General features: G+C 36.7%; 3 protein-coding genes across 4 annotated transcripts; all 3 read left to right on the plus strand.

Annotated features, from left to right (window-relative positions):
* The first annotated feature begins 17 nt into the window (after window positions 1-17).
* LOC145212506 (sodium- and chloride-dependent GABA transporter 3-like) lies at window positions 18-9320 on the plus strand. Its single transcript, XM_080080639.1, has 15 exons — window positions 18-134; window positions 620-672; window positions 871-977; window positions 1114-1244; window positions 1672-1798; window positions 2101-2251; window positions 4382-4517; window positions 5310-5444; window positions 5841-5944; window positions 6348-6472; window positions 6591-6703; window positions 6787-6924; window positions 7125-7328; window positions 7391-7558; window positions 8163-9320. Exons 2-15 carry the CDS (start codon window positions 647-649, stop codon window positions 8274-8276), a joined length of 1779 nt encoding a protein of 592 aa, XP_079936765.1. The 5' UTR covers window positions 18-134; window positions 620-646; the 3' UTR covers window positions 8277-9320.
* An 854-nt stretch (window positions 9321-10174) lies between these two features.
* LOC145212509 (fructose-2,6-bisphosphatase TIGAR-like) lies at window positions 10175-11848 on the plus strand. Its single transcript, XM_080080644.1, has 6 exons — window positions 10175-10410; window positions 10485-10585; window positions 10694-10762; window positions 10832-10952; window positions 11109-11222; window positions 11375-11848. Exons 1-6 carry the CDS (start codon window positions 10289-10291, stop codon window positions 11586-11588), a joined length of 741 nt encoding a protein of 246 aa, XP_079936770.1. The 5' UTR covers window positions 10175-10288; the 3' UTR covers window positions 11589-11848.
* A 508-nt stretch (window positions 11849-12356) lies between these two features.
* LOC145212511 (fructose-2,6-bisphosphatase TIGAR-like) lies at window positions 12357-14772 on the plus strand. 2 transcript variants are annotated; one of them, XM_080080646.1, is made up of 6 exons: window positions 12357-12687; window positions 12809-12870; window positions 12940-13008; window positions 13074-13194; window positions 13251-13364; window positions 13764-14772. In XM_080080646.1, exons 1-6 carry the CDS (start codon window positions 12566-12568, stop codon window positions 13969-13971), a joined length of 696 nt encoding a protein of 231 aa, XP_079936772.1. In that variant the 5' UTR covers window positions 12357-12565; the 3' UTR covers window positions 13972-14772. The 2 variants fall into 2 exon arrangements, with proteins under 2 accessions (XP_079936772.1, XP_079936771.1); XM_080080645.1 differs by having other exon boundaries at window positions 12360-12687; window positions 12770-12870.
* The last annotated feature ends 262 nt before the right edge of the window (window positions 14773-15034 follow it).

Raw genomic sequence — 15034 nt, forward strand, 5'->3', positions numbered from 1 at the left:
AAGACGTTGACCGTTTTGCAGTTGTGTGGTCGATAAAATTTTGTTCCACCAATGTTTGAACGCAGCGTAGTAGCAGCTCGCAACGGACTGCACCTTTGCAGTGGGAAAAAGCGCTGGAGCGGATTATTAGCTGAGTAAGCAGACACACGACTCACTGGAACCGTGTTGAGTCACTGATTGTGGCTAGTCGGCGAAACCAGTAGGGCACGTCGAAATTTTTCCGTTACAAGAAGCGCTGCGTAAGCACTAAACCGCGAAGAAAAAGCATAAAAAACGGACAGCAAAAAATCACAAAAATGTGCAATTTTGTAAAGTAGTTTCTTTGCCAGTGGGTTTAAATCAGTGATCGTTACTTTTTTGAACTTCAAAGAAAAACATGACTTTATGGAAACTCTTGATTGCCTAGGATGTTAACCCACTTATAGCGTATGGGGGAAAGTGTGCAGTTATTTAACATAGATTTGTTTGAGTACAAAAAACTGCTGGATGAGCAATACTCGGTTATACATTATGCCTGGCAGCAATAGCCTATTTCATTTGTTTGAGTGTTAATGTCATTAGAAGTAGCAGAAATTGTTTGTTTGGTTTCATATCTTCAGTTTTTTTCATGTTTCTGTAGATTTAATACGCAAATTTAACTGGAGTTATGGAAGTTAAAAAAGAAAAGAAGAGGTAAAAATATGTAATAAGTTATTGAATTAAAAGTACTGCAATTAAAAAGCTTCGCGGGTAACGACACAAAAAATGCAATTCCTAATTAAAATCGACTTGTCAAAAATACGTAAATTAATAAACAAATTTAAAGTCTTAAAATTTCGCATTTAGATGGACCGAATACTGCCGTAAATAACCTGTTGTTTTTTATTACAGTACGACATGGGACAAACCTATCGAGTCAGTATTCACACAGGTTGGGTATTTAGTGGGACTCGGCAACCTATGGAGGTTTCCCTATCTGTGTCAAAAGAATGGAGGAGGTTACTATTTCTATGTTAATTTACACAAAAAATAAAAACATTTTTTTATTGTAATCATTTTAAATCAAGAAAACTGACATAGGCTAATAGTGACCCAAAATTGAGGATTTTGCAATAATAATTTTGTAACTTACAGGAGTGTTTCTAATACCGTATGCTATTTCTCTGGCCATCATATCACTCCCGCTTTATACATTTGAAATCGGCCTCGGCCAGATGACCAACAAGGGTCGGCTTGGGGCATGGAACAGAGTTCCTCTTATGAAGGTAAACCATACAAATTACTAGTGTTAAGAAACACCGAATTTATTGATACAAAATCTCATCCAGCCTTTAAGGTTTTGTAGAACACGCAAAATTAACCTGGTTTGTTTTGTGTATTTCATGTTTACGTGACACAGTGCTCGCGTACTAAGTGGACCGCGGTGCAATTTTGATCAAAATCACTTTTTTTAAAACACAGATATTATTCTTTGACAAAGTTGAATAAAACAACGGCCAGTCAAATACAGTGGTATGCGTAGTAAAACAAAAAAAATCCAGTGTTTCTTAGCTTAAGGTATGTTCCTGTATTTTAAAACGTTATATGGTGTCGTAACTAAGGACAGACTGCCAAGCACTTATATAAAGTGGGATCAAGTATCCCCTTGTGTTCAAAGTTTGCGTGTAATATTATAATTACATATTTGCACAGGGAATTGGTTACGCTTCTATGTTTGTGACCATTTTCAGCATGATACCGTACATGCTTATCATGGGATGGGGAATATTATTTCTCGGACATTCGTTCACTACAGGACCTCTACCCTGGACAACATGTGGTAAGAAACGTGTAAACAGCGAGAATTTAGCTGCTCCGGCTAAATCGTGTTTTTGCTCAATGACATGTTGTTATGTTTACTTATATTTCAGATATAAAACAATACATTTAAAAGTAAGCTGAAGACAGTTAGGTTAAGGCCATTTTTGCTTAAATACAGTTTGAGTTTTAACACACAAATTTGAACTTTAACACACAACCTAGATGGGTGGTAACGAAAGTTGTGTATGTTGCTGCCCGAACAAGTACCTTAGCGAGTCACCTTGAATTTCGTGCTAAAGGTCCTTACATGATTATTTTAAGACAACCCTTGGAACACGAACTCTTGCATCACATTGGAAATGGCGACAAACCACACCACTGCGGTTTCCTCAAAGGGGGCGGGTTTTAATGTTTCAGAATCTGGAATGTTGATTTACACCAAAGAATCCTTACCACAAGTTCAGTTTTGGAGGTAGGAGCATGTTTGCGCGCATGTTAACTAACCTTCAGACACATTCGGACTTGCTTACTCCGATATTGGCGGTGTCCACTTTTCACAGCTGCAATTTTCTCGTAAAAAGGCTTTTCATTCAAAATTGAGGCCAAAAAAGGCTAAAAATGTGCCGACGTAATATTATACCACACCACTTCAAACTACTGCGTGCTTGAGTGATTTGGCCGTAATTAAAAATAACAAAGAATTAGAGCATGAGTTTTGCTTGCACTCCGCTGACATTCCAATGTGTCTGGGAAAGGGCAACCAGTTTGCGGCATTTAAAAATTCCCGTAGACTTTTACATTTACAAATTCCCGTAGACTTTTACATTTACAAATTCCCGTAGACTTTTACATTTACAAATTCCCGTAGACGTAGATCTTTTCTTATTAATGAAATCTCCTTTAAAATAAAGCAACTGCGACGATTCAAGGTCATTAAAATCAGATAAAGAAAATTCAGCCTGAAAACCACTAAATCGGCCGCCGTATTTAGGTTTCTGACGTAAGTGAAAAAGTCTTTGTTTTGATCGCAAGTCGGTCCCTGGAAAAACCATTGGATTGGCTTTGCCGTGGTGACTGCACAGGGAACATTTGCCACAAGGATAAGATCCTGTTGCATAATCCACTGCGTCGTACGCTAATTTTTGGTATCGCATCAAAGCAACGCCGAAGGTGAAGGGTCGTTTGTACATGCTAATGGGTTGAATTGACATTCCCGGTCAGTCAGTCGCAAATTGTTTGTGAAGGAAGTAGCCAAAACAATTCTTTTTTCGTTTCGGTGTCTGCATTTAAAAGTTTGGGGGCAAAACGTTTCTCCATTGGTCTGCTGCAGCATATATGGCGGAATACGCTTTGAATTGAAAACGTGAGCGACGATTTTGCCTCCTGGTCAAACAGGCTGAACCTACATAGCTCATGCTTCTCGTTTAGTCGTCGAAGGCGTACCTTGGATTTTTAGAGGCATCGTATTTGGGGAGTGCATACGCCTTCGACGACATGAGCTATGTAGGTTCAGCCTGTGTAACCTGGAGGCAAAATTGTCGCTCCTGTTTTCCATTCAAAGCGTATTCCGTGATCGGTAAAAAAACACTACAAACCTGTTGTTACAGATGCAGCAATAAACATTTTTTAACTTACACCGTTAAGTTTTTTACGGTGCTTCTTCACTACATTCACTATGTGCAAACCTATGTTAAGCTGCGCAGCCTACCAGCATTAACCTTGTGTCTTTTACATCAATGTTTGTTATAGTTTGAAGTCGATTCTGCACCGATCCCTGTCAATAGTGTATCGGCAACCAGATCATCTGCATGCTGAACGTGTGTAGCAATGTTGAAAAGACATTATCATGACTTGTGCATAAATGTTTAGCTTGTGTTTGCGATAATTTCACTTGCAAAGCACCAACGATAATTTGCTGATCAATTGTATTCCATAAAGCTGAACATTTAAAAACAGCGCCACGACGATGTAAACACTAAACCATACCTTATGTTAGCCCCACATTTAAGTGAACTCCGATAGGTGACACATAGAGACTAATTTTGCAGCTGTAAAGGGAAAAGGGTTTTGGAGAATTTTTAGTTAGGAACTAAATTTTGAAACATTACTTCACCTTAACTTAAACAGCCCTAACTGTAAGAATGTTTAGATATATTCAGTATTAAATAGGTATTAGTGCTCATTGTTTCACCTTTTGAAATTGGGCTCAATGTATGGCTGACGTGAAGTAGGGCGTTAGTAGGTTTTCCAAAATTACAGTGTTTAACATTTTGATCCACGGATTAACGTTGGTCCAAGTTTGGTCACATAGTGATTATGGACGAAATGGTGAAAATTGGTTTTCATAAAAAATCATTATATCTTAGTTATACAGAGTTTGGAGAAAGGCGTTCTTAATGGCGCTTGCAACGTTTTATGTTTTTTTTAATTTTTAATATTGTTTGTATAAACCAAGATATAAATTTTCACCATGGCGACAGCACTATTGTCATGCAACTTTTACACGCACACACACGCAAAACAAAATAGAAATTTCCCCCCATACTTTGTTAACACAAATACATTTACCTCTCGTTAATATCCATCTTTGTGTCTCAAACAGAAATTATGTATTGCGGATTCCTAACCCCGAAAGTGGAATAGATGGGGAGTTCAACTGGCCAGTGCTGTGTGCACTAATTGGTGCTTTTGTCACAGTTTTTTTCGTAACCATAAAGGGAATCAAGTCCAGCGGGAAGGTACAATGATACGTGTGCCATAAAATATGTAAACAATTTTTGACAGGAAGTTTAATATACATAGTAACCTAATGAAGTGACCCAATTACCAAGTCATATTCCAAAAATTTTGAATCAACAGAACGACGAACAACAAATTAACACTTAATGTGCTACTGCTATGACCGAAAGGCGTTTTCTTTCGTGATGCACCAAATCGGCTAACTTATGTTGAGTTGAGTTTATTTCGCTTGGTAAAATAACATTTGCACTGAACAATCACCCAGTTGGAAATAGCTGCGCAACCTTAAGACTTTATGGGGCACAAGAAAGTGGATGGCACAATTGGTGGATCATGATTGAACGCGCTGCAGCTACACTGTATTATGAAGCGAAAGGTTCCGCCCTAAACCGAAAGTTTCGCAGCTTTAAAATTCGGCCGATATCATACAAGTCATTTTTGTCTCCATGCGAAGTCGTACTCTACGATTTTGACATATGCAAACAGTGGCTATAACGCAAAGGGGTAGTTAAGATGGATAAATGTTTGTGCTAGTTAACGTGATTTTAGGTTTTGTGCTCTGGTGAGTAACCACACGAAAGGGACACGTTTCACGCTTTGAATGGGCACGGTGAAGAATCGTAACAAGTTGTTAATTCGAAATCGAATCGTTATGAAATCGTTGAATTGTACGTAAAAATCCGAATATTTGCTACATCACTAGTTTTCTTCCATTTAAAAAAGTGTTAGTTTTTGCCTCGTTGACTTTGGTTTATCGCCGTTTTGACATGTATTAACACACTTTTTTGCAGGTCGTCTACTTTACAGCTACTTTCCCGTACGTCATGCTTATTGCATTGCTTATCCGTAGTGTAACACTGGAGGGCGCAACGAATGGAATCAAAGCCTACTTGTTACCTGACCTTTCCAAGCTTGCCAATGCACAGGTACAAACATCTAATGTTAGTATCCACTGTTTATTAATGTAATGGTTCAGTAAGTAAACGTTACCGTCGTGTGACGACTAAGCCATTCCGTAGACATTGGCACAGGTTCTTGTTAAAAAGTGGATTCGTAAAGCACTGAAACATTGGGACATTATTGTACTAAAACAGCAGTCACTAAGCTGGATATAGCTACGGAACGTTAAAAACAAACAAAAAAGTATGAGGCACAATTTGTGTATAATAATATCAATCGCGCTGCATGTTGTAGAGGTTAATGGGACGGTATCTCACAAGAAAGTAAGATTGGAGGATTGTAACTAAATACAACTGGACACGAGTTCGTAATATGTCTTAACGGTAGGGGATTCCCCAACTAAACATATTTTTGTTGTTTAGGTTTGGATCGAGGCAGTGTCACAGACTGTTTACTCTTTTGGAATCTGCTTCGCGGCCGTTACTGCGATTGGTCGTTACAACAAATACGACCACAATTTCTACAGGTAAAACAAGTTGCAATAATTGCATTAGTGACAGTTCTAGTCTGATTTTGGTTTGTCCCGGGGTCGATTTGCTTCTCGGGGCAAAAGACAAATTAGTTTGGTAAAATTTGTGCCAAGATATTAAAGGTTTTAAACTTTGAAATGCACCCGACGTGTCAAAAAAGGTTTCTGAGGCATTCTTCATTGGTAACCTAATAGCGTTGCCATATTCACACAATGTTTGATTCTGAAACAAATCTCACAATAAAAAAAAACGATTGATTTGTTTTTCACAAACTTAAATCTAGGGCTCATTATAATCTTTATTCACAAACCAACGAGCTAGGTGAATCATTTTATAAGTCAAAAGCACGAGTAAAGTGAAGCTACTGGTTATGTTGAAACTTGTTTGGTTGGTTTATAGGTCGTCTTTGTGGATTGTACCAGCTGGTGCGTTCAGCTCTTTCACAATGGGTTTTGTAACCTTCAGTGTGCTCGGCCATTTAGCCCATGTCCAGAATGTAAATATAACTGATGTTATTCAGTCAGGTAAGTCAGACAAGCGCTATGTAAACTCAAAAAACTGTATAGTTGTATCAATAAACCATGTGCGGGTTGACTGTAATCTGTCGATACGTTAAACTTACATGGCACTACTGTTTATTAGGGCCTGGACTCGTATTTCAAGTCTTTCCGGTAGGTGTCGCCCTGATGCCAGCACCACACATTTGGTCAATCATGTTTTTTGTGATGATCTACTTTGTTGCTGTCGACTCTTCCGTAAGTTTGCCTACTTGTTTGCTAAATATTTGAAGAAAACCAATAAAAGAATATATGCATAATCAACTTGTATTTTTTGACAGTTTTCGGAATTTGAAGGGTTGATGACAATGATTGGTGACGCTTTTCCCAAACTTGTCGCTACTCCTCGGAACAGAGCGTGGTCAAACATTGGACTAGGCGTCACGTTTTTTCTACTTAGTTTAATGCAACTTTCGGGCGTAAGTATAGCCTACTTCATGTAAAGTAGCTATGGACAAAAATTTTTTTTGCTACAAAGCGCCCTAGAGAAATTTTTGTACTCAAAGTTAAGTAATATCTTTAACTGTTCCGTCGTTTTGACTTTGTCCCTGTGTCTCCAATAACAACGAAACTACTTTATGTCAAATGGAACATGCTCAGTAACAACTCTGTCTCGCAGTATGGAATTTACATCTTTGAACTGATGAACTACTACGGTGCATCAGGGATTTGCCTTTTATGGGCGGCTCTTTGCGAATCCATAACCGTTGGTTGGCTATGGGATGCTGATCAATTCAAGCGAGACGTGAAAAATATGACTGGAAGTAACCTTGCCCTGTATTTCAAATATTGCTACAAATTCTTGATCCCAATTGTCGCTTCGGTAGGTTCAAATATACCGGATTTACAGTTGGATCATATTAGCAATAAATCGTTTGTTTTTAGTCGGTGTTGCTGTTTTTCATTATCAAATGGGAACCACTGAAGGTAGGAGATTTCCAGTATCCGATTTGGGCGAACTTGATTGGCTGGTTCATGTCCATGTGCTCCATTCTCTGCATTCCAATCGTAATTATTTACGTCATGTGGAAGGGCGAAGGAACAATGCATGAGGTAAGGCATTTCTTTTTTTAAATCCAATTTTTACTGCTAGAAAATACAGTAGAGCTGCTAACATAAGAATTTACAACAAATAAATACTAAATACCTATAGATGGCATAAAGAGCACAGTAAGTTAAACACTGAGACCTGGATAGGGCTAAAACAAAGTTTATAAGTTGAGCTAATTACTATTTTTGTGATAAAATTTACAGCCCCTAATAGCCCTAACCGTCTGCATTTTTACACAATTATACTTTGTATACCTCTTTGCGCCATCCATCCGTATTAGCGAACGTTTCTGTTGTGTGTTCTTATGTTAGAAGAATTTCCAAAAAATACAGACACATGTTTGCATGAGTTTCCGATTATCGCTGACTAAAGGCATATTTCTAAATCACACGAATCAAAGTGAAAATCGATTCAAATGTCACTAAAAAAGGAAAACTGCATCAAAATGTATTTTACCAATATCGCCCACTGTTCTATGTTTATGTAAGCAAGTTTTACTATTTGATCAAAACATAAACACAATCTCTGTTAAACTTGAAAAAATATAAAAATGGCCTACTGCTTTTTTTAGTACCAGAATTTAAACAAAGACTATGCATTAAACAGAGATTCAAGGACGGTCTTCAAGAAAGGCGAAATTCAAAGTATGTGGTAGGAAGAAATGGAGCTATGAGTGCAGCAGAAAAAAAGATTCTAGATGACCACGAAACGCCAATATGATGATAAAAGTGTTAAAAAAAATAATTGATTTTGACGCTGGTTTAAATGCAGTTGTATTTACGAAAGGTCGATATAAGTTACTTTGTGTATTACTTTTCTGTATAGCGGTGTGAGGGACGTTTAATGTTAATGAGCGAACGTCTGAAGATTTGCAATGTGATGCTAAGCCCCACTTTTCTGTTTGTAAGTTGCTTGTACCAAGGAAAGCATGTTGACTTAATAAAGAAAGTACCATGGTCGTTTTATATTGCTTCAGACAATTTGTCAAATTCAATACCAATGTTGCTTTATGTACATTTTGTGTTGTTGTGATGTAGTGAATGCGGTGCTAAAACTTACTCGTTAATTTTACTGTAGAAACTTGTGGTTGACTGAAAATTATGTCCTTTGATTTAAAACAATCAGATTGTGACCAAATGCATTGCAGAGCTTTTCGGTTGATAAAAAAATATATTAAACAATGAGAAATTTTTTTTAAAACTGGTGAAAGGTACCATGATAAGGAAGGCAAATATTTGATAACACCATAGTTTTAAGTTTACTTCAAATGTACATCTTATTTGCCAGTAATTGCCGATTTCTATCGATTCTCGGTTTTCCACAGTACAACTTGTATTTCAATCTGTTGCGTTGTGTGACGTAATAATCGACTACCAGTTTTGTGTGATAACGCAACGTGGTTTAGTTCTTTTCGTAGCTGACTTCCGTGCAGCACGGTGCTGCGTAGGTTGTATTAGAAAAGCCATTTAAGGTCGTGTTGACGATTATTGGTGAGTTACTTTGTATATATGTGTTCAATGACTCCAAAATGTGAATTACTATAATGAATGCGAACTTAACTGCAATGACCTAAACTAAACTGTCATTTCGCTCTGTAATAGTTGTGCTGTACGTGTAGTTGGGTTTATTCAAGTTGCTTAAGTTGTTGTTGTTTTCGCAGCGTTCTTGTACGGTACTCACGTGAAGCGTGATTTTTCTACACTGTCGCTCTACATAGCTTGGTAAGCATGTGTACAACGTGTAATAACATATTGTGGTCTCATGCTTTTTATGTGTTTTTGGGTTCGTGAGTGATTTTGAGGATTGCCCATGTTACATGTTCTCTTTCGGTTCCCATAACAGTTAAAGAGCTTTGAATTACATTCCGGCATTTAAAATGCATTGTTTGTGCCATGCTTTATGCAGAAACCGCAAAGGATAAGACCACAATGCGCTATTATGACGTCACACACAATCTTTACGAAAGCGACTTACAAACAGCAATCATCTACGCGACAAAACACGCCTTTATAATGCAAACGACATAGCGCCGTGCTCCACGGAAATCCGGAACGAAAAAACTAAATCCCATTGCGTTATCAGACAAAACTAGCAGCATTTTTTTACCACACACCATGCCATGGATTGCAATACAAGTTGCAGTAAGGGGAAGCTGGAATGTATAGAAATCAAATAAGATGTAAGAGCTATATAACCTTTTTTCAACTAATGTTATGACAAAACTGCCACGAAACAAGTCAACGTACAAATTAACAAAGTGTTTCGCGTAATAGTCTTAAGAGAAAGTACAACGAATCAGCTCTGGATTACTGCCGTCATGCCTGAGTGATGTTGGATACAGTTGGTTGCGTTTTAAGCAGTTGTCGAAATTACCCTTTTTGTTAATTTTCAAGCATTTCCACATCTATGCGTCTTTGCAAGCAGTTAAATCACGTTATAGTTTGGTATGTTTTGATTTATCTCAGTTGTGGATTTTAGGCTCGTTTTGACAAGCAGAGTAGAAGTAGGAGTTGCTGACTTGCTGAGAACTTGACCTGGCAACACTGCAATGTACTGTCACTGCCAACAATCAGTGCCAAATGTCACTAGCGAGTTAACAACTTTTAGACTTTTTTTAGATACAAAAGATTGTTTAAGTTGTGTAAACTGGTGGATAAAGGATAAGTGTGCCCAGCAGTATTGACAATTGACTCAAAAACACAAGCATAAAAGCAAATGTTTCCATTTTCGTGATGTTTAAGCTAATGCTTGTTAGGCATGGACAAACAGAGCTAAATAAACATGGAATCATGCAAGGTCAGATTGATGAACCATTGAACGATACAGGAAGATCCCAAGCTATGGATTTAGCCTGGTATTTTGAAAGAATATTTGTACTTTTACATTATTGTACAAAGCTAATGCTTTTCATGTGTTGTTTTCATCCAGTTTTTTGAAAGATGAAGTTTACACCCATGTGTTCTCCAGTGATCTAGCCAGAGCTTCTGAAACATGTAAACTTGCACTGTCAAAAAACACATCATTTCAAGGTTGGATGTTTCCCCCAAATAAACATTTTAGATATTAAAAAATCATGTCATATTTTCATAGCATAATTCCCCATTTTATACCATGTAAACTGCAAAACATACTTTTAGATGCAAAAAGTGACATACAAATAAAGCTTGAACCCAGATTGAGAGAACGTTGCTATGGGTCTATGGAAGGTAAAAACAGTTCATCTAAATTTGTCAAACAGTTTGTTAACTTGATGTTATTTTGAATTTCTTCTGTAGGAAAGCCTTTTGTTGAATATCTGAATGCAGCAAAGGAAGCTGGCATTGACAGAAAAAGCTTTACCCCTGAAGGTGCTGAAACTAGGATACAGTTGTTGAAAAGAGCAGAAGATTTCTTTATGTGAGTGAGTTTTTTATATCGGTGTTGTAAACCTACATAGTTTTGTTTTGCTTAATGATTGTAGACTTATTGGATTGTGAATGGAATACATTCTTGTCGTGGGCTTTTCAGTCAAAATGGCTACCTTATCAAATTATCCAAAGTTGTCTTTTACAGGAGTTTATGCGAATCAGTGTATTTAAACATGTCTAATGGAGATGAAAATGTGACATGTAAGGCCAATGTTCTTGCAGTTGGTCATGGTGCATATTGGAGATCTTTATGTGAATTGTAAGTAAGGTTTGTTTACAAATAAATATATATGATTGCATTGTAGTTAAAAATGCCTAAAATCTGGTCAATGTCTTTTATGGCCTGTTTGTAACTTGGTTGGCTGCTAATATGTATGTCTTCAATTAAGTATAATTTACTTAAAATTGTAGACTTCGAGATACATTTGGTTGCATCTTTAACCAAAGCCTTCAACCTGTCATGGCCAATGCTGGAAGGACCAGTCTAATAGTGACGTTACCATCACGCAAAACGGCCGATGACGTCATTTTTGATACGAGTGAAACAAACTCTTTGGATGACTGGAAAAACGGAATTACAATAAAATGTTTAAGTCTTAACATACCCGTACACAGTAATTTATGATTTGCTGTCAAATACTGTCGTGTATTCTGGATTCAGCACAATAATCTTTAACAATAAGCTTTTTCTAACTAAATGGTCAGATTTTGACTGTAAAATTCACTAGTTATACTACAAAGTGTGTGGTAAAATCGTTGCCACAAAGATGCTTTGTTGGTTTATATGTGATATGAATCTGTTTAACTGCGAAACATTTTGTTTCTTGTGACAAAATTCAAAATCAAGTGTAAAGTGCATTGTGCAATAAAAATTGTTAGTATGGACAGCGTTTTCTTTTGCTAGGCATGGATCAAATTTTGTGATTAGTCAAACGGGACATGGTTGCTAAGAGGTAACGATGTCCTGCTGTATGAAAGAAAAGTAGCCCATCTAAACCTTTTGACGTCGCACCAGTTCGGCAAAGCGGTCAATTCCTGACAACCACCCTTACTTTTTGTACGTTCACCAGACTTGGCGTATTGTTAAAATAGTTAGTGTGTTGTGAACTGTGCAATAATAGGATTTTTTAAGTGTTATGGATGAGAATAGGGTAATTCCCTCGAATACCCCCACATGGTGGGTAGAGTTACTAACAAGATACGTTTCTCCTGATCCAAAAGTGCTTAATTTTCGACAGGTGGCGCAAAGAGCACTTTTTTCATTTAAAACGGTATATCTCAAAAAATGCTAAGGGTTAGGGCTATTAGGGTTGGGGTAAGGTATTAGCACTTAAAATTCAATAAAACTAACCCAAAAAATTAGTTACTAATGCAAAAATTTTATGTAAATATTTCCCAACCCATTTATAGCCGCTAAATAAATAATTCAGCTCTTTACGCCACCTATCGAAAATTAAGCACTTTTGGATCAGGAGAAACGTATGGTATTAGTAGCTCTACCCACATGGTGTCGCTGCGCAATGGTTTTAAGGTTTCGCCAACTATGGTGGAATTTTAGTGTTAATACTTTAATATAATTTGCTGTGTTTTACTGCTTGCACTATGTTCCAACTTATGGTGGTAAGACATGCAGAAACACAGTTTAACAAAGATGGCATCCTGCAAGGGCAACTCGATGAGCCATTAAATGAAACTGGAAGAAAACAAGCAGAGGCTTTGGCACAGTAAGAACTGGAATTGTTTGAAATTTTAAACATTTTTTGGCCAATTTGAGACTGAGCGCATTGAACAAAATAATCTATTTAGATCGATTGCTAAGGAACAGTTCACTCATATTTTTTCAAGTGACCTCAAAAGAGCTAAAGATACCTGCCAAATAGCTTTGACAAGGAATGTTCTTCAGCAAGGTAAGTGGTGTATCATAGATTTGCTGAATTCAATTGCCCTGCATCATAGTCCGAAATTGTCATGATCAGATGGAAATTTAAAACCCTCGATAATGCTGGATCCAATGCTCCGTGAGCGATCATATGGCTGCATGGAAGGTAAGTGTGTGGAATTCAGTAAGGATTTTAATATCTATAGAAATATTTATGTATTACTGTATTAGGAAGATTGAGATATGAATTTATTGATGCTGCACAACAAGCTGGAATTGAATCAAATATGTTTACACCAGCTGAAGCAGAGTCTTACATTGCATTGCAAAAGCGAGCAGAAGATTTTTTTATGTGGGTATTTAATCATTTGGAGTGTGATGCCTGAAAAGTTAAATCTTTTTCTGTAGAAACTTGTGCAAAATGATGCAGACAGTTGTACATGGTACGGGTAGCAACTTTCCATATGGAATCAATGTTTTGGTTGTTACACATGGTGCATTTTTGAGATCTTTTTACAAAATGTAAGTTGACTTACTAGTAATCTTTCGTAAGTGTTTCTGAAACTTTGTTTTGCGAGTATCTATGCTATTTCATAAATAGCACTGTTTTAAAATGCAGACAAACATTAAAACATGAATTACTGTCTTGATTGAAACCAGATTTGTTTTGATAAGACATTAGAAAATTTAAGAGTCTTTATTTTGGGCCTGTGCCCTTATTTTATCGTGTTTACAACAATGTCAAATGTGTTTTTGTAACTGGCTGTGGACCATAAAAACTCAATGGTCAACAGTAAGCAAGATATTGTTAAGCAACATTGGCACACAAAAAACATCACAGTTTGTTTCTGTGGTATATATTTATCTATGGCAATCCTGGTTATCATAATTACAACCTATGTTTGTTTGTAATTTTTGTAGGTTGAAAGAAAAGTTTGCATGTGTATTTTACAATGATATTGGAGTGAGGATGTCTAATGCCGGCAGGACAACCTTTGAGATATGTTTTCCGCCCAATAAAAGTAGTGAGACATTACAGTCTCTGACTAATGGGCAAGATGAAACATGGCTTAAACATGTCAATGTAAATTGTACAGATTTTGATATTCCAATTTCTAGATCAAGATAATATTTTACTGATTTACTCACTTGTTTGAAAGGAACATATTGTATGTGGGTGTGCAATACTTATATATTGTATTATGTAGTACATACTAACCTACCTGATTTTGGTGTTTTAACGTATTGCTAATTGAGGTTTTACTTTTCACCTCTTTGCATACCTTATCTTTTCATATTTATGTACCTCAATGTTATTAGATTAGAAGATCTTCTTTTATTGAAACAACTCCAATTTGTTATTATTTTGTATGTATCAGATGCTATTCTGCACGTTAGTTATGCTTTTACTAGTTTCTATGCTACACATTTTTACCAGTGTTAAATATGCAGCCTTATTAGTTATTTTTCTACATTGCTACCTCTACATACCGTACTGTTAGTCATTCCAAATGCAGTACATTTTAATTTAGAGCTTTTTAATGACTTTTGTAATCAATTTCATACCATGTGTTTTTGTTTTGTGTGAAATGAAACTTTTTGTTACTTGGTGAAAAACTAAAATGGGTTAGTGATTTTAACGAGGGCTTTAGATTGTTACACCAGAAGCTGGACACTACATTGAGGTTTGAACACCACTGTCATTAAATGGATACAAAAAGGCAAGAAGACCATTCGGCGGTACATTTTGGAAATTGGGCTACGTTCTGTACCTTGCGGCTGTGTTCAAATGCCACCTTGAAATCCGAATTAACTTGCGACCATCGAATAGTTTTTTTCTCTGGGCGACAACTGCTCATTAGTAGGTTGAAACTTGAAACCTATCAAAGTACCGTGGTGGCTAACGTTAATAAAACTACATAGATATTAATGCTTTCTAATCATAAAAGATATACTGTAGAAACCCGTAGGTTTGAATCTGAATTGATTCAAAGTTTTTTTACCAAATTGTATTGTGATTTTTTTCGTGCACGTCGACGAACCTGCAAAGATAACCACGTGGTGATAATGTGGAACAACAAACACATGCTTACAGCTGCAAAAACCTAGCGGTTGTAAGTACAAAATTGTATTATAACTGGTAATAATGTTAATAAGTGCAGCAGTTGTACCTATAAACGGGCCTAAGAAGG

Source organism: Phallusia mammillata, chromosome 2 (assembly GCF_965637545.1).
Source record: "Phallusia mammillata chromosome 2, kaPhaMamm4.hap1.1, whole genome shotgun sequence".
Lineage (NCBI taxonomy): Eukaryota > Metazoa > Chordata > Ascidiacea > Phlebobranchia > Ascidiidae > Phallusia > Phallusia mammillata.

Bases quoted from the DNA above. Each gene is read 5' to 3' on its own strand.
- LOC145212509 (XM_080080644.1), top strand. From the start codon at position 10,289: ATGTTTAAGCTAATGCTTGTTAGGCATGGACAAACAGAGCTAAATAAA. The intron at 10,586-10,693 runs GTTGGATGTTTC...ACATACTTTTAG, and splicing joins AAAAAACACATCATTTCAAG to ATGCAAAAAGTGACATACAA. The intron at 10,763-10,831 runs GTAAAAACAGTT...TTTCTTCTGTAG, and splicing joins TTGCTATGGGTCTATGGAAG to GAAAGCCTTTTGTTGAATAT.
- LOC145212511 (XM_080080645.1), top strand. From the start codon at position 12,566: ATGTTCCAACTTATGGTGGTAAGACATGCAGAAACACAGTTTAACAAA. The intron at 13,009-13,073 runs GTAAGTGTGTGG...TTACTGTATTAG, and splicing joins ATCATATGGCTGCATGGAAG to GAAGATTGAGATATGAATTT. The intron at 13,195-13,250 runs GTGGGTATTTAA...CTTTTTCTGTAG, and splicing joins CGAGCAGAAGATTTTTTTAT to AAACTTGTGCAAAATGATGC.
- LOC145212506 (XM_080080639.1), top strand. From the start codon at position 647: ATGGAAGTTAAAAAAGAAAAGAAGAG. The intron at 1,245-1,671 runs GTAAACCATACA...ATATTTGCACAG, and splicing joins ACAGAGTTCCTCTTATGAAG to GGAATTGGTTACGCTTCTAT. The intron at 5,445-5,840 runs GTACAAACATCT...TTTGTTGTTTAG, and splicing joins CCAAGCTTGCCAATGCACAG to GTTTGGATCGAGGCAGTGTC.